Source organism: Pan paniscus, chromosome 12 (genome assembly GCF_029289425.2).
Source record: "Pan paniscus chromosome 12, NHGRI_mPanPan1-v2.0_pri, whole genome shotgun sequence".
NCBI lineage: Eukaryota > Metazoa > Chordata > Mammalia > Primates > Hominidae > Pan > Pan paniscus.
The window spans coordinates 41,157,030-41,176,306 of record NC_073261.2 but is presented as its reverse complement, the minus strand read 5'-3'; the positions used below and the strand labels follow the sequence as shown (position 1 = coordinate 41,176,306).

At 44.6% G+C, this 19,277-nt stretch overlaps 2 protein-coding genes across 4 annotated transcripts in view; one reads left to right on the top strand and one right to left on the bottom strand.

The window, feature by feature from the left end:
* Positions 1-19,277, top strand: part of TCF7L1 (transcription factor 7 like 1) — a 176,382-nt gene that overhangs the window by 73,007 nt on the left and 84,098 nt on the right. The window lies entirely within an intron of this gene.
* Positions 15,010-19,277, bottom strand: part of TGOLN2 (trans-golgi network protein 2) — a 107,814-nt gene continuing 103,546 nt past the window's right edge. For both annotated transcript variants that reach the window (XM_063594829.1, XM_034953459.3), the window contains one exon: positions 15,010-15,102. In XM_063594829.1, coding sequence (XP_063450899.1) covers positions 15,025-15,102 — 78 coding nt within the window. In that variant the 3' untranslated portion in view covers positions 15,010-15,024. The remainder of the gene's footprint in view (positions 15,103-19,277) is intronic.

Here is a 19,277-nt window from a genome sequence, read left to right as displayed (position 1 = left end):
ATACAAAACAGTAATCTCTGCCACTAATTCATTGACTGCCAAGTCCCCGGCTCTGGGATGGGTACTCTTTGTAAGTCATGATTTCATTTAATTTCCCAAAAAGTCCATCCCATCACCTGTAATCTCACAGCTAGCATGTGGCCGACACTATATTGAGAGTGGGGTTTGTGCTAATCCAGACTCAGCAAAATCTTGACTAACTGGGACCTTTTCATCTCATCCAACGTATTTTAGGGATCTCCTGTGGACCGGGCACTGATCCTAGTGCTGGAAGTCCAGAGATAATGCCTCCCTTCAAAGAGTTTCTAGTTCAATAAAGAGAGCCTCATTTAATCAAAAGTGTTGCACGTACTATAATTTTAGGAGAAAATTAATCCCAGGAAACAAACGTCTTAGGAGATATTTTACTCTAGGAAAAAAAGATAATCCAATCTTTTAAGGATTTGTTTTTAGGACAATACACATTAAATCATTCTCCTGAATGTGAATGTTGACACCACTCTCTGATCAGAAATGTCATTCAGAACAACAGTGTTAAGGCGCGTGCGTGGTATTCTGTCACCCAAAATGTGTTAGCTATGTTTACTCCTCATACCAAGATTTTTCTCAGACACTCAAGAAGCATCTTCACTGATGCAGAACAAATAGGAATTTAAACCCACATTTTCATAATTGATTTTAGTACTCTTTTATAATCAGTGTAGGGGCAAACATTTTAAGTTTGTTCATCCCTTCTATAAATCTTGTAAATAAAGTTAATACTTGCATGTCACTGATGAATTCACTTCCAAGTTACTGCCTGTGACCTACCATGCACACAAAGCAGTGGTTGCTGGCAGGTGTGGTCTGACCCTTGTTGTCTTTCACACCACTTTGTCCCTCAGTCACAACCACTAAGCTCCGTCCACTGCACCTGCCCATGTCCTGTGTGCTCTGCACATCCCTGATTCCCTAATCATACACACGTTCCTCCCTTTTTCTTTCTCACAGCACCCTTGGCACTTATCCGAAACATAGCTTTGTATTTTTTTGTACACACAGCTGCCGGCTAGCTATCCCTCCAAGAGCAAATACTGTGTCTGTTCTCTTCACCCATTTATAAAATGGTCATCATGGTGCCTCACTCATCATTAGCTTTTACTAAAGGGTGGGTAGATGGAACGTGAAAGGGTAGGTGGGTGGATGGATGGACAGCTGGAATAGTTCTTTCACCAAACAGAGATGGCCCCTAACTTATGATGGTTTGACTGAACAATTTTTTGATTTTATGGTGGTGCAAAAGTGATACACGTTCAGTAGAAACCGTACTTCAGTGCCGTATTCAACAGATTACATTAGATATTCAACACTGTTATTAAAAAGGCTTTGCGTTAGGTGTTTTTGCCCAACTGTAGGCTAATGTAAGTATTCTGAGTGTAAGGTAGGCTAGGCTAAGCATTAATGTTCAGTAGATTACGTCTATTAAATGCATTTTTTTTGGGGGGGGGGACAGAGTCTTGCTCTGTCGCCCAGGCTGGAGTTCAGTGGCGCCATCTCGGCCCACTGCAAGCTCTGCCTCCCGGGTTCACGCCATTCTCCTGCCTCAGCCTCCTGAGTAGCTGGGACTACAGGCGCCCGCCACCACACATGGCCAATTTTTTGTGTTTTTAGTAGAGACAGGGTTTCACCGTGTTAGCCAGGATGGTCTCGATCTCCTGACCTTGTGATCCACCCGCCTCGGCCTCCCAAAGTGCTGGGATTACAAGTGTGAGCCACCGCACCTGGCCTATTAAATGCATTTTTGACTTAGTATATTTTCAGCCTACAATGGGTTTATCAGGATGTAACCCCGTTGTAAGTGGAGGAACATCTGTACTTGAGTATGGGGTACTTTCTAGTACTGGCCTGTTGCAGTGAATCAGATGTCACCTCTCAAGTCACCTTCTGGCAGGAGAGAGAGACATACGTATACAGCGTGTCAGGTGGGAAAGGGCACTATGAGCAAATAGAGCAGATAAAGCAGAGTAAGGCAGGTAGAGAGAAGAGGTGGGGATGTTGTTGTGCATGTGTCACCTCATGGAGAAGGTGATATTTGAGCAGAGACCCAAAGGAAGTGAAGGGATGAACCGTATCCAGTTCATGGCTAAATTCTCACCATTCCATGTTTTCAGAGTGAATTCTATCTGTGTGTCTATCTTGTCTCATGGTGCAGTTTTAGTTTTTGCCACACATCTAAAGCTAAATACACCAGGTTTAGTGGAAGAGGGCCTCTGGAAGGATGGAAATGGGAGCTGCCTCTTTTTGTGGAAGGGACAATTCCAGGGTGGGAAAAAGATATTTATGGGCCACATTTTTTATATCTTCAATTTACTTTTTATTATCTTGAGGAAGTAATAGATCATTGAAAATGTGAATTTTTTTACTTCTCCTCTTGAGAGACAATATGAAGTTAATAAGAACAAGATTACTTTACAAAACATTCTGGGCTTGGCAGGTTCAGCCTCATTTGTATGTCATTGATTTCTTTACACTTTTCTCTGCATCTGTTGTAGGATTTTACAGGAGTCATAGAATAACGGGGTCAAATATTTCTCTTAATCTGAAAGGCGCCACATTAAAACAGGGTGGTCTGGTTGTAAGCGTTTCCTCCGAGTGGGACAGACGAATGTTACATATCCAGTTCAGGTAGCAGGCAAGCTGTTTCCTATTGCCAGGAAGGCCCTTAGAACCAGCTGGCCTTCGTAAGTTAGGCTAGAGAGCGAATAAGGCAGTATATCTCTAAGCAGTAGCCCAAAGAGGAAAGTGATTGCTGTCTACAATGGAGGGATCACAAAGATGTGGAGGCCTGAGTGACATGTTCACCTTCCTTTGCCTGCAACTGTGGACACAGTTATATGTGAGGCGGTGGCACTTGTCCTATTCAGGTACATGCATGAGATGGAAAGGCTTAGCTGACCATTCTGCAGCCCTTTCCAAACTAGGTGTTTCAGTGGCAGTGCCAGTACTTGCTGGGAATCCTGCTGCTTTTCCTGTGGTCTGCCCGTTGCTTATGCTCTGAAAAGGCACTGTTTGAAACCTCAATGCCCTAAGGAGCATCTTGGGTGAGAAGAGAGATTGGGAAACTACACAGAGGATGCTCAGGAACTTCAAACCTGGAAAATGCCAGGGCGGTAATTCTCAGAGTGTGGTCCACAGACCCCTGCTTCAGAATCATCACAGGTGCTTGTCGAAATGCAGACTCCTGGGCCCATTCCAAGGCGCAGAAGGTGCAGCACTGGAATTAAGGGGCTGTCTCCCAGGGGTGACAGGCACATACACCCAGGCAATGGGGAGCAACACCTTTGCACAGAAACCCACCGAGGCAGCTATTGCATTTCCTGATTATGAGGTGATTTATTTCCTCTAAAAATGTATCCTATAGCCCTTTCCCAGGGAGTCTAATTTAGCAGATCTGGGGTGGTTCCAGACAGGGAAATCAGTTAGAATATTAATGAATTAGGAAACTGTTTTCATTTTTTAGCAGGGATCTCTGTTTGAGACATGGGTGTCTCTTGGTAAACTATAAGGCAATTGGATCTCCATAGTCTTGGAATCCTGGCAAAGGGGAGAATTCAGAAGGGCCCCACCTAGGCTGTGCCCATGGTGAACTGGATATAGTCTTCACAGGTCAGTGTTGATTCAGCAGTATTTCTTGAGACCAGCCCTGGGTGAGGCCCCATGGGGAACACTCCCAGCCATGTTGCCATTAACTGGCTCCTTATAGTAACCCAGCTGTGCCTTTCCCCTTGCCTCCTCTGAGAGGCCTCGCTCCTGCCTGGCCCCTTCCCCACACACATGGGCATCTCCGTCTTCATTCTACCTTCTGTCCTGCTGGGGAGGCTGAGGGCCCAGCACAGTTATGGCCCCTGGCTGGAGCCCTGTAGTTTCTCCCCTTGGCAGGCATCTCCACTAGTGCCATGGGGTTGGTGCTAGGTAGACAAGTGTGAAGGGCTAGGAGAGGAGGACAGGGGTTTTACATTGGCACAGTAGCCAAGACAACAAAGGTTGGAAAAGAACAGGTAAAACTATCACAGTTTGCAGATTGTCTACCTGGAAAACCCAAGAGAGTCAAGTGAAAACCCACCATAGCCAAGATTTGTCCAGGGGAGGAAGAGGTTTCACCAGGCCATTGAAGGAAGTTTCAGACAACAGTGCGGAGGGAGGGCTGGGTTCATCCAGGTTGTTCCCAGCCGTTTGTCCTTGTCTGTTAGGGCCTCTTTCTTTCATGGGGCGTGGCAAGGGAATAGCGACTTAGTGTTCTAAATAATAACATGGTCATTTCCGGAGTACTTGCCTTGTGCCAGGCATCATTCTAAACATGTATGTTAACTAATTTAATCCTCACAACAGCCCTGTGAGGTGGCGATTTCGGTCAGCATCATCTCATTACCTCCACATGCATGGAGGGAAAATGAAGTGTGGAGAATCGCGGCAACCTGCCCAAGGGTCACATAGCTAACAAGTGGCAGAGCCCAGGAACCTGCGCGAGGCACCACCCACACTGCACTGCCTCCCGTCACACAGCAAGATGGGTCTGTCTCCCAGAGGCACCTTGACTTCTGCACTCATAAAATAGGCCACACAGTAGAGATTCAGTACGCATTGTTGAATAGCTTTCATCTCTAGGGCAGTTTTCTGTCTTCAAGGCAAACAGTGGCCTGAGAGCTCTGAGAATTTAGGTATCCAGGGATCCAATTGCTTTCTTATTTACTGAGAGATAGGCATGTCTCTGGTGAGATCCTGCCAAACATAAACTCCTCCTTATTAATAAATTTAGGAATTGTCTGGAACCACCAAGATGGAGACTATCAACAATATGTACATCAGTTCTCTGAGCTGAAAGGTGTGTGCACAGCACTGCCCCTGATGTCTGTGACTTTCGGTCAGAGACTTAACCTCTCTGATCTTTAGATCTTCACTGGTTTAAAAAGAAAGAGCTGGGTCAGTATTACCAACCTCAACAGGTCATTATGAGGATTAAATGAGACAACACATGGGAAGGGTCTCATCCAGTGCTGGCTCGTAGTGGGATCTCCATGAAGGTAAGTCTATCCCTGTGCCTTCCAGGAGGGACAACAGCTATGTGGGATTTCACAAAACGATGCATTATAGGACCCGGTCCCTGCCCTCACCTAGCTTATAATTTAGGCAAGAAGAGTTTCTGAAACCACAGACATAGAAATTATAATTCCAGGCCACAGCAGGGGAGACCCCACATGGCAGTGCCTGGTCTGGTCTTTAGAGCAGGCATGACCTATGCCCATGGGCCCACATCCCTTGTAGCTGTGATTTGGGGCAGGAACAGTGATTTTACAAAGTTAAAAAAAGTCATGTAAAAATCCAGACTTTCGGCCAGGAATGGTAGCTCATGCCTGTAATCCCAGCACTCTGGGAGGCCGAGGCGGGTGGGTCACCTGAGGTCAGGAGTTCAAGACCAGCCTGGCCAACATGATGAAACCCCATCTCTAGTAAAAATACAAAAATCAGTCGGGTGTGGTGGCGTGCGCCTGTAATCCCAGCTACTCGGGATGCTGAGGCAGGAGAATCGCTTGAACCTGGGAGGCAGAGGTTGCAGTGAGCTGAGATCACGCCACTGCACTCCAGCCTGGGCGACAGAGCAAGACTCCATCTCAAAAAAAAAAAAAAAAAAAAATTCCAGACTTCTAGCCTGTCTCAAAAAATCAGGAGGTATAGCAAGAATGGGCTCAAATTCCTACACGGTAACAGTCAGCAGCCCCCAGATGGGCTGTGGCCACCCCTCCTGCAGAGCTCTGTGGTGTGTCTGGGCTGAGTGGGGCTGGGTTTAAACCCTGGACCCACCACTTACCAGCTGGCATGACCTCAAGCAGGTTACCTGACCTCTTCTGTACGTCTGGGCAGCGGCAGTACCTGCGTCCTGATCTTGTTGTGGGGATTTGCTGAGCTTCAGTCTGTGTAAAAGGCCAGAAGCACCTGATAATTATTATTGTGGCTGCTGTTATTATCTTGACTCCTCTATGCCCAACCCTGGGAAGCATTCATGTGCTTGCTCTGTGGGTCGGAAGAAGGAAAACTCATCACAGCCTGGGGATTGATGGACTTTTTAGAGGAGCTGTCTTTTGAATTGGGCCTGAACTGCGAGAGGGAAGAGCCATGCTAGGCAGGAGGACAGCAAGAGTAAAAGCGCAGAGGTGGAAAGTGTGCACCGTGTCAAGTGGCTGTCAGCAGGGTCCTTTTATGACTGTTGAGGAGTTTTCTTTTGTTTCTGTGTGAGTTGCAAATGGGTTTGGGTCTTGGTGCACGTCAGTATCTTGGACCCCTGAGGAAGGATGTCATCACCCCCAGGTTGGGCACGCACAGCCTTCTTCAGGACGGTGAGACGAACCCGCTGAGCAGGCTGTGGGCAAGGTCACTGTGGGGTCCAAACAGAGACATGGGGAGGGTCAGAGGACCCTTCTGTGTCATTACGGGATTGGGAAGTGGAATGGCCCTAAGATGTCCCCTGGGTCTCGAAAGTGACAAAACCTTGTCCCTCAGCAGAAGAGAATCTAGAAAATCTGTCTGGTGGAGTCCTGGAAGTGGGTGAGGTGTGGGGTGGGGTGAGAAGGGGTTGTGCAAGACTGGACTGGTGACCCAAGGGAGGCCCAGAAGACGCCTTGAAGGGGAGCAGAAAGATGGGCAGGAGAAGCCTCCAGTTTCCCTGTGGCTGGGGGGCGGGGGAGGGTTTGGGGGCCAGGTGCATGAATGGACCCCAGCACCTTTTTGGGTGGGAGCAGCCATGACAAGGAACTGTATTAAACTTCGAAATGCAGAACTCTAGAGTAGCCTGTGTCTACGCTGATTTTAAGTTATGAATTTTCTAGTGGCCCTTATTATAGGTAATGAGACATATTCCCTACAAATCAGGAATATCCTATAATTCTATGGTTTCCACCTCCCAATGACACCTCTCTGATTGTCTCACACTTAGAAGTAATACCCAAAAATAGCCTTTGAGGAATCCCATGCCCCGGTGTTTTATTTGGAAGGTAAGGTCACTGTATTTATGTATCAGCCATAAATACTTGAATGAGAGTGAAAATTCCTAAGGATTTGCCATTTCCGGCTGATGGCACTAGATCCCTTGGAAGTGTCCCATGTCATAATATGCCAACACATTTAGAATTTTCAACAGTCATGGAAACAAACAGGTGCTTGGGGCAGCTAAAAATAACCACCCTGGGAAGTGAAACTGTGGCAGTGCCGAGGAGCTAAGGTGGGCAGTACTGCGCTTTCGGGTGAGGTCAAAACTCTGGAGGGAAGGCCAAGAAAAGAAAATTCTGCCCATGCCCCTCCTCCCAGCACCCAGGAGTGTGTTTTCTCTTCTCAGAATCTCTGTCTGATGTGCTAGCCTTTTTGTGTCATTTCAACTGAAACGTCTCACAGCTCCAACCCACTGCCCCCATATCTTGCATAGCTTTCTGTCCAGATTTCTGAATTAAAGGCTGGATCCAGAGGGTGTCCCACTGTGCATGGATGGGGGTCTTCCTCCCACCCCAGTGGGATGCTCCTGCTGCCATTCTCACCCCGGAACACCCCTGACTTAGCCACCTCCAGGGCGGTGAGAGGTGTGAGGGATGATCGGGGAGTGCCATGCTCAGCAGCCTGAACCGTGTCAGGGAGCCCAGGCATTCCAGCCTGTGTCATCCTCCCCCTCCCGTGAAGAGCCACAGCCACATCCTCCATGCCCTGCTGCACTTCCTGAGGAGTGAAAGATGGTGACTGTCAGCGTGTCAAGGATGACGGGTGGCAAGAGGGGTAAACACAGCTTGTTACTACCAGATTCGATTACCGGGTGATGCTCGAAGACAAATGGCCTGGGGCCTTTCTGCCCCTTGAGGGCAGGGGCAGTCTTAGTCACCAGGAGCAGGGTCTTGTGAGGAGGAGTTAGGGATGTTGTGGAATTGTCTCCCAAAGCCAGTGCCAGCCGATAGGACTAGTTGTGTTATCTCGAGTTTTCATTGTTGGTAGTTTTGAATTGGGAGCCTTGATTTGACCCTGAGAATAACCAAAACTGTACAAAAGACATGTGTATTCAAAACAAGACACAATAAGGCTCAAAAACAAAACTGTCTATGGTGATAAAGGTTAGAGTAGGAGTTACCTTGGGGGCAGAGGAATGTTGGCTGGGACAGGATATGCAAGAACCTCTAGAATGGTTCTGGAATGTTCTGTATCTTGATCTGGTGGTGGTGACACAAGTTTATACAGATGTATTAATTGAGCTGTACATTTAAGATGTGGGGAATCGCTCTGAACCTATTCTGGTAGCAGGGGCTCCCCGAGTTTTAAAAAAGATGTGTACATTTTACTGTATATATGCTATATCTCAGTGAATAAGTAACAATAAAGAAAAATATGCATAAAGGTAGACTGTGAACAGAAACACCTTGGCAACATTTGAATAACCTAGCTTTTACCATATTTGGAGTTTGCTGTCCCCTGGTCCTAGGTGCTAAAAACCTGATTTGGTTCAGTCCAGACATTTAAAACACCAGCCAGCTATGGAGAGTAAAATAATGGCAAGTCTCTTCCTAGTTTGACCATCAAGAGAGTAATTTGGAAACTCCAGCCCTGTGCCCTGAAACCAGAGTCTGTCCATCCCTCTACAATTAGATGAGATTCCTGGGGCATCAAGGTCAAGCAGATCCAGCTTTGAATTGCTGTTCTGCCACTTTAACAGCAGGACCTTCTGAAAAACAGTTGCCCTCTCTCAGGTTCCGTTTCTTTGTGAATTGGGTGAACTCTTGAGTGTTCTTTAGCAAAGGAGTACCTGTAACGTGCTCCACCCAGTGGTGAGTCCATAGCAGGTGATCAATAAATGCTAAAGATGCTGATTGTCATTGTCACCACTATCACGAAATTGTGCAGCGTTCAAGGGAACTCCAGGGAGCCACATACCCTCGCCAGTGATGTACCTCTACAATGGCTTCAACAAACAGTTCCCACACAACGCAACTTTTCCTACAGTTGGGTGGGCTCCAGGGTGCAGAGGCCCCCCTCTGGCTTGGCAGGTTGGTTTGGCTGGAGCCTTTGCTGGTTCTCAGAGCGGGAACATGGTCGAGTTGGCCAACAGTGTACCCACGTTGAAGCAGCTGTGCCGAACATCTGGCTCTGATTATCTGGCTGGGAATGGCCGGGGGTGGGAGCACTGTGATTTATAGATTGCTCCTTTGGCTGTAAATCCCATCTGTAATTGTGACTTCTCTGTCCCTAATTGTTTGCAGAGAAGAGAGGAGCTCAATGGCTTACAATCCCTGGCAGAGCCCAAGGCTGCTGGGGTGGGGGGGGCGGGGTGAGGGGGGTGGTGAGGTTTGTTGCTAGGACACGGCTGTCTTTGTTTTGGTCCCTGCTCAGCAGTGTTTTTAAGGCCCTGTATACATTTCTCTGTATTGTTAATGTAATTTGTTCAGGCAGTGAACAGCCAAGTTCAGCCGAAGGAATCCGATACTCATAACAGAAACACCAGAGGCCAGGTTTTTGTGGTCAAATTAGGGTTTTGAGGCCTCTGAAGAGAATGAAATGTTGGCGCTGGGCGGGGGACAATCTCCCTTTCTCCTCTTGTGCTGATGCTGGCCTGGGTTCAGCTTCCTTGAGGAGCTTGGCTTTGGGGCACCAAGTCCACTGCATTCAGGGCTGTGTTAGGTGGGGAGCCCAGCTGCCCTTCTCCGAGAAAGGGAATGCAGATTTTATTCAAAAGGGAAGAAAAGGCGCTAACAAAGTATGAGCAAGTTTGGGCCCTGCCTGCCCAGCCTTTCCTTCCCCGTGGCTCCGGGCAGCTTTTTCCCCCCCATCCCCCACCCTGCATTACTTGACTGGTGAGGAAATAATAGTTGGGCTCTGCTGAGAAGGTATGTGACTGTGCAAAATGCAATTTGCCCATTTCCGCTGCCCATGAAGACCCGACAGCCCACTTGCCATCTGGGAACCTCGCGCCCTGCTGTGCTTGGAGTTTTCGGAAACGATGGATTCCAAACAACTTCCAGTGAGCAATTGGTGATATTAAGTTAACTGAGTTCATCTTACCCTTTTTATTTTGCCTCAGAAAGTAAAATAAGATAGAAGCAAACATACCAGCCCACAAACATTTCCATGCTTCCTTTTGCTTCTAGAAGGCGTATGTTGGGAAATTAATCAGACCAACGTTAGCCCCTTCCTCCCGGCCCTGGAAGAATGCCTGGTGTGTGTGCATCCCCCTCTCCAGTTAGCAATTACCGAACAACTTCTGTGGCTACCAAGGAGAGCATGATAGGGTCCCAGCCCTCCAGAGCTTACAATATAAGAGAACAAACAGGAACATGAGTCTTTACAATACCTGCAATGAGCGCCAACAAAGTGGAATAAAATGTCACCTGAAATACCTGAGAAAGGGGCTTCTCAAGCTTGGAGAAGGCAGAGGCTTTGGAGAGATGTTTGATCTGAGCCTTGCAGGAGACCGTCCAAGTGTGGGTTCTAGTACTACCTGGATGCAAGCCTTCCTCCCCCTGTGTCCCAGCAAGGAAGAGTTGCCTTCTTAATGACCCCATTCATTGTCCCTAGAATGTGGTGATTTACCAGAAGTCTTCAGAGGCAAGCCATCTTCAATTCAGAAGGGGAATCCCACATGTGTGTTGAATATGAGGCATTGTTTAAGACACCTCCTGCCCTCACCACATTGGCAAACTGACAGCGTCAACTTGAAACAAGTCTGCACATTGTGGCCATTTTCACCCCACAACAAATGTTTGTAAGTGGCCACCTAAGCCTGTGAACTTCCTAACTTTGATAATTACAAACACGAGGTAGATAAGATTGAAGCAAACCTGGCAAGTTATACTGACTTGCAGCTGAAGCACTCTGAGAAACAGAACAATTTGTTCACAGAAAAAGGAAATTAAGGTGTTCTACACTCTTTAATTTCCAAGGTCTTTGTTTAAAGTGAATGAGTTCAAATGAGGGAAGACACATTCTGCTCACGTTTGATGTCACTCACTACTCATGTCGCAGCATAGGGTGTCACAGCCTGTGTCCCAGCTTCTTCCCATGGGCACCATGCTCTTCAGCCATACAGACTCGGACATTCCACTGCCAACCAGTATCCTCACCAATGACCCCAAGGTGCTGTTGAGGCACTTTTCTTTTTGAGAGTTTACTGACATCCTACCCGCCACTGAGTAGCATGTTCCTTGCCCATGATTCCCTTCTGTACTCCCTCCCCCAATACCCTGTATAGGCCAAGTATCCCTTATCCAAAATGTTTGGGGCCAGAAGTGTTTCGCAGTTTTGGAACTCTTACTGGATTTGGGAATATTTGCATTATACTGACCAGCTGAGCATCTGTAATTGGAAAATCTGACATGCCCCAGTCAGCATCTCATTTGAGTGTCATGTTGGCACTCAAGAAGTTTCAGATTTTTGAGCATTTTGGATTTTGGGGTTAGGGATGCTCAACTTGTACTAGCATTAAATTAGGTCTAATCAGTTTTTATCAAAATAATTTTTTTCTTTTTTGTCTCCTTCACTAGACCATGGAATTCCTTGGAATCAAAAATCATGTCCTCTTCTCCCGTGCCTAGAAGAATGCCCGAGAGGTGTTCACTATGTATTTATAGGGTGAAATTTTCCTATATATGTCTTCTATCCCTTAAGAATTTTTTTCCAGACAATAAATGCTCCCTTTTCAAAGCACTATAATTAACTCTAGCTGTTTTTGATTTAAAATGTTCTGAAATGCATCCCACACTTTTCTAACTTTACTTATTTTATTTATTTATTTATTTATTTATTTATTTATTTATTTATTTATTTATTTTTGAGACAAGATCTCGCTCTGTCACCCAGGCCTGGAGTGCAGTGGCACGATCTTGGCTCACTGCAATTCCGCCTCCTGGGCTCAAGCAATCCTTCTGCCTCAGCCTCCTGAATAACTGGGACTATAAGCACATGCCACCATGCCTGGCTAATTTTTGTATTTTTTGAAGAGATGGGGTTTCACCATGTTGCCCAGGTTGGTCTTGAACTCCTAGGTTCAAGGGATTTGCCCGCCTTGGCCTCCCAAAGTTCTGGGATTACAGGCGTGAGCTACCACGCCCAGCATTATCTGACTTCTAGTGGTTCCAAACATCTATATTAAAATCATGAACTAGGAAATATTTAGTTAAAATATCTTTTTATTCCAATGGGGGGAAAAACTGGTGATAGTGTTCTTTCCTAAAGCTTTTGCATTTTTTCCTCTAGGAGAGGTCCTTGGATATTTACCCAGGCTTTCCTGACTTGATAAAAGAACACTGCTGGATTATATAGTGCAGTCATCTGCAGATTAGGTGGCAGCTGACCATCTAGGCAGGGGAAAATATGAGAAGTAATAATATAAAAGGATACTCTGTGATGGACGGGCATGATGGTGAATAAGATGTTCAGAGCCAAGAGCACTGGGTCACACCTGTAATCCCAATACTTTGGGATGCTGAAGCAGGAGGATCACTTGAGGCCAGGAGTTCAAGACCAGCCAGGTCAACATAGCCAGACCCTGTCTCTACAAAAAATAAAATAAAATAGGCACACACCTGTAATCCCAGCTACTCAGGAGGCTGAGGTGAGAGGATGGCTTGAGCCCAGAAGTTAGAGGCTGCAGTAAGCCACGCTTATGCCCCTGAACTCCAGCTTGGGCAACAGAGTGAAATCCCATCTCAAAAAACAAATTTTTTTTTTTCCCAGAAAAGGCTGTTGTATGCTTTCCATTGAAAGAAAGAAGCAGGATCAGAGAAATGCAGACTAAAACAATGAGATGGCAAAAGTTAAAGTCTAAGCATACTGGTGTTGGCGAGGATGTTTGTTAATAAATGACACATTTGCGTATTATGTTGAGGAATGATTTGGCAATATCTAGTAAAATCAAAGATGCGCATATCTTATGACCCAGCAAATCTACTACACATGAGCACAAGGGACATGAACAAGAACGCTCCTTGCTGCATTGTTTACAGTAGCATAAACTAGAAACAACATATGTGGCCATCTATGTATTAAATAAATAAAGATAGTCATCTAGTAGAATATAGTGAATTAACTCAGATCTACATGTATTAACATGAATAAATTCCAAAAGTGTAACACTCGTTAGAAAAAGTAAGTGGCTAGGCTGGGCACAGTTGCTCACACCTATAATCCCAGCACTTTGGGAGGCCGAGGCAGTGGGATCACTTGAACCCAGGAGTTTAAGACCAGCATGGGCAGCATAGTGAGACCTCATCTCTTTGAAAAGAAAGAAAGAAAAAATAAGGGGCTAAAAAATACCTAAAATGTAGTGCCATTTATAAGAATGTTTGTAACTCCCAAGAGAATGATAATTGCATTTGGTTATACAGGAGAATGCCCTGGTGTTTAGGAGATCTGGGCTGAGGTATTTGAGGGTAAGGTGTTACAATGTTGACAACTGACTTTCAAATGGTTCTGCAAAATAAAAATGTGTTTGTGTGAATACATACATAGGGGAGGGAGGTAAGCAAAGCCAGTGTGTGAACATGTTAACGATGATTGATCTGGATGAAGGACAGATGGGTGTTTATTGTACTTTTCCTATAACTTTCCTGTAAAATGGAACTTTTCAAAATAAAAAATTGAAGACACTCATTGAACCTATAAATTGTGGATAATACATATGTAGTGAAATATATTCAATGAAAAACATGCAGAGGTATGACAAGCAGTACCTTTAGGACAACAGTTACTTCTGGGAGGGCAGATAAATGAATGACAGATCGGATACTTGAGCTATATCAATAACACTTTATTTCTTTAAGAAAAAAAGAGGTGGGGAGCTCTGAGATTAATATGGGAAAATGATAAGCTATTCAATCTGGGGTCCCTTCGTGTCTCTACTTACTTTCTCTACTTAAAAAAAAATATATATATATGTATATATTTTTTTGAGATGGAGTCTCACTGTCACCCAGGCTGGAGTACAGTGGCGCAATGTCAGCTCACTGCAACCTCCTTCTCCCAGGTTCAAGCGATTCTCCTGCCTCAGCCTTCTGAGCAGCTTGGACTACAGGCACGCGCCTCCATGCCCAGCTAATTTTTGTATTTTTGATAGAGACAGGGTTTCACCATATTGGCCAGGATGGTCTCGATCTCTTGACCTCGTTCTCTGCTCACCTCAGCCTCCCAAAGTGCTGGGATTACAGGCATAAGCCACTGCACCCAGCGTATAGTTTTATAACTAGATGATAGTTTGTTCCATAACTATAAATAACATTTTTAAAACTTCAGAAAAGTGGGAATAAATAATTTAGTTTTCATTTTAAAATTAAAGCTTATTTTGAAAGTTATTTTGGTGCTTAAAAGAGAGAGAATATATATTTTGTAGCTCTATCCGCTGGAAAAGATTAGAAACAATGATTATCTCAATAGCACTGACCAGCTCCAGTGCTCAGATTATATTCACCAAATCCCATTTCCCAGTTAAAATAAAACCAGGCTCCTGGGAGAAGGAGCTGATTCGATGTATGAGGTTAGCCTAGAATATATTGTTATACAAGAAAGCATGAAAGCTATTGAAGACCATTAGAGACCCAAGTCTATTGTTACGGACTCAGGTACTAGGGCTGCTAGGTCGGAAGGACTCAGCAGCCAAACTGAGTAAGACGGAAAAGATGAAATAATTAGATCATCAAGAATATATTATATTTATTAAAATCCTTAAGTTCACGCTGACACCAAAAAACACAACAAAATAAACACAACACCGGTCTCCTTTGGAGGACAACAAGGAGCTAAGTCATTATTTTCAATATGTTAATAGAAAGAATCATGCATTTATCCTGCCTGTGCTGTGTGCTGTTTGCCACTGGGCCACTAGTTGAGGAAAGTTTTTCTTTACAGAAGTATTTCAGCTAATAAATGAAGAAGAAATAGTCTTGTTCCCTGTCTTAGTTCATTTTGTGTTGCTGTAACAGCACACCACAAACTGGGTAATTTATAAAGGAAAGATATTTACTTGGCTCACAGTTAAGGAGGCTGGGAAGTCCAAGGGCATAGTGCCGACATCTGCTCAGCATCTGGTGCAGGCCTTCTTACTGCATCGTCCTATAGCAGAAAGGCAAGAGAGTACGCCTGTGTGTGCACAAGACGGCAGAATGGGGGATGGGGGGCAAACTCATAACTTTTATCAGGAACCCACTCCCACAATAAGGGCATTAATACATTTATGAGGGCACAGACCTCATAACCTAATCACCTCTTAAAGTTTCCACTTCTCAACACTGTTGCATTATGGATTAAGTTTGCAAAACATGAACTTTGGGGGACATATTCAAACCATGGCATTCCCTCTCCCCTAAATAAAATAAAGTAAAATAACATTGAACCTGAATTTGATCAAGCCTCTAGATCTAATTATTAATTTACCAGAAATACAATTCAGAAGAACATGTTAGATTGACACCATGAGGATATGATTAGCAAAATCCAGACTTAAAAAAAAAAAAAAAAACTACAGGAACAATAACTTGGTTTCCTCCACGAATAATACAGGAGGCGTGGGCAGGGTGGAAATAGGGAAAGAGAAAGACTCCTAAAGATTAAAAGGCTATAAAAGACTAAAGGTGGCCAGATGCAGTGGCTCATGCCTATAATCCCAGCACTTCTGGAGGCCGAGGAGGGTGGATCACCTGAGGTCAGGAGTTCGAGACCAGCCTGACCAACATGGTGAAACCTCGTCTCTACTAAAAATACAAAATTAAGCGGGCGTGGTGGCGCACGCCTGTAATCTCAGCTACTTGGGAGGCTGAGGCAGGAGAATCGCTTGAAACCAGAAGGTGGAGGTTGCAGTGAGCCGAGATCAGCCATTGCACTCCAGCCTGGGCAACAAGAGTGAGACTCCATCTCAAAAACAAAACAAAACAAAACAAACACTAAAGGCTTGGCCAGGCGTGGTGGTTCACGCCTGTAATCCCAGCACTTTGGGAGGCCACGGTGTGGATTGCTTGAGCTCAGGAGTTCAAGGCCAGCCTGGGCAACATGGTGAAACCCCTGGGCAACATGGTGAAACCCCTGTCTCCACCAAAAATACAAAAAATTAGCCCGGCACAGGGGTATGCACCTGTTGTCCCAGCTACTTGGGAGGCTGAGTTGTGAGGATTGCTTGAGCCAGGGAGGCAGAGGCTGCAGTGAGCCTAGATTGCACTGCTGTACTCCAGCCTGGGTGACAGAGTGAGACCCCATCTCAAAAAAAAAAAAAAGATTAAAGGCTTTAAAAAAGAATAAAAGACATAAATTGACCAATAGCAAATGTATGGACCATGCATTGGATCCTGATTGAAATAAACTGTAGGGAAAAATTATTCGTAAGACATAAAATTAGAAAATTATTGTTAACCCTTAAAAACATTTTTTAGGATTTTAAAAAATTTTCCTGCTTTCTAGAGATAACACACACAGAAATATTTACTAATGAAGTGATAGGCTTTCTGGGCTCTGTTTCAAAATAGTCTTGGGCTTAGGGGTGGATGAGCAAGGAGTGGGTGGGGGATGGATGAATGGAGACGGGCCATGAGCTAGTAATTGCAGAACGTGGTGGTGGCTTAACCAGATTCATTATATTGTTCTCTCTACTTTTGTGTACATTGGAAATTTTCCAAAATGGTTTGTTTTTGAGATGGAATCTCACTCAGTCGCCTAGGCTAGAGTGCACTGGTGCAATCATAGCTCACTGTAGCTTCAAACTCCTGGGCCCAAGCAATCCTCCCACCTCAGCCTCCTGAGTAGCTGGGACTATAGGTGTGTGCCATCACGCCCTGCTAATTTTTCTAAATTTTTTGTAGAGACAAGGTTTCGAACTCCTGGCCTCAAGTGATCCTCTTGCCTCAGCCTCCCAAAGTGCTGGGATTACAGGCATGAGCCACCACACCTGGCCACAAAATAAAAGGTTTTAAATATTTCATTTTTATTCACCTGGCAGAATCCCAGGTAGAAGTTAGAGTGTTTGGTGGATGGTTGAGTGTCTGAGCAGGACCCCACAGCCAAGGGGGGTTAGAGGGAGGGGCTGGCAAGGGTAGGGAATAAGGCCTGATCAGGTGAGCTGCTGGAGGTGGATGTATGGGGTGTCTGCTTCCCCAGGTGGAGCTGGATAGATACTGGTGTGCTGAGAATGAGAAGGAGGATGAAGAAAAATGCAAAACCCAGCAAAAAGTACCCAAAAGCAACCACCCACAGCAAAAATTGGGAGAATGAGTGATTTAACCCCGCAAGGCATACACTTTCTAGGACTTTACAAATAAGAACACCTTTAGTCCCTACAGCAACCCTCCCATGAGGTATGTGCTGTTCTTTGTCCCTATTTTACCTTTTTTTTTCTTTTTTTATTATACTTTAAGTTCTAGGATACATGTGCACAATGTGCAGGTTTGTTACATAGGTATACATGTGCCATGTTGGTTTGCTGCACCCATCAACTCGTCATTTACATTAGGTATTTCTCCTAACAGTATCCCTCCCCCAGCCCCCACTCCCCAGCAGGCCCTGGTGTGTGATGTTCCTCTCCCTGTGTCCATGTGTTCTCATTGTTCAACTCCCACCTATGAGTGAGGACATGCAGTGTTTGGTTTCCTGTCCTTGTGATAGTTTGCTGAGAATGATGGTTTCCAGCTTCATCCATGTCCCTGCCAAAGGACATGAACTCATCCTTTTTTATAGCTGCATAGTATTCTATGGTGTGTATGTGCCACATTTTCTTTATCCAGTCAATTATTGATGGACATTTGGGTCGGTTCCAAGTCTTTGCTATTGTGAATAGTGCCGCAGTAAACATACGTGTGCATATGTCTTTATAGTAGCATGATTTATAATCCTTTGAGTATATACCCAGTAATGGGATTGCTGGGTCAAATGGTATTTCTAGTTTTAGATCCTTGAGGAATCGCCACACTGTCTTCCACAATGGTTGAACTAATTTACACTCCCACCAACAATGTAAAAGTGTTCCTATTTCTCCACATCCTCTCCAGCACCTGTTGTTTCCTGACTTTAATGATCGCCATTCTAACTGGCGTGAGAAATCTCACTGTGTTTTTGATTTGCATTTCTCTGATGACCAGTGATGATGAGTATTTTTTCATATGTCTGTTGGCTGCATAAATGTCTTCATTTGAGAAGTGTCTGTTCATATCCTTTGCCCACTTTTTGATGGGGTCGTTTGTTTTTTTCTTGTAAATTTGTTTAAGTTCTTTGTAGATTCTGGATATTAGTCCTTTGTCAGATGGATAGATTGCAAAAATTTTCTCCTATTCTGTAGGTTGCCTGTTCACTCTGATGATAGTATCTTTTGCTGTGCAGAAGCTCTTTAATTAGATCCCATTTGTCTATTTTGGCTTTTGTTGCCATTGCTTTTGGTGTTTTAGTCATGACGTCTTTGCCCATGCCTATGTCCTGAATGGTATTGCCTAGGTTTTCTTCTAGGGTTTTTATGGTTTTAGGGCTTACATTTAAGTCTTTAATCCATCTTGAGTTAATTTTTGTGTAAGGTGTTAGGAAGGGATCCAGTTTTAGCTTTCTACATATGGCTAGCCAGTTTTCCCAGCACCATTTATTAAATAGGGAATCCTTTCCCCATTGCTTATTTTTGTCAGGTTTGTCAAAGATCAGATGGTTGTAGATGTGCGGTGTTATTTCTGAGGCCTCTATTCTGTTCCGTTGGTCTATATATCTGTTTTGGTACCAGTACCATGCTGTTTTGGTTACTGTAGCCTTGTAGTATATTTGAAGTCAGGTAGCATGATGCCTCCAGCTTTGTTCTTTTTGCTTAGGATTTTCTTGCCTATGCGGGCTCTTTTTTGGTTCCATATGAAATTTAAAGTAGTTTTTTCCAATTCTGTGAAGAAAGTCAGTGGTAGCTTGATGGGGATGGCATTGAATCTATAAATTACCTTGGGCAGTATGGCCATTTTCACAATATTGATTCTTCCTATCCATGAGCATGGAATGTTCTTCCATTTGTTTGTGTCCTCTTTTATTTCGTTGAGCAGTGGTTTGTAGTTCTCCTTGAAGAGGCCCTTCACATCCTTTGTAAATTGGATTCCTAGGTATTTTATTCTCTTTGTAGTAATTGTGAATGGGAGTTCACTCATGATTTGGCTCTCTGTTCGTCTGTTATTGGTGTATGGGAATGCTTGTGATTTTTGCACATTGATTTTGTATCCTGAGACTCTGCTGAAGTTGCTTATTAGCTTAAGGAGATTTTGGGCTGAGACGATGGGGTTTTCTAA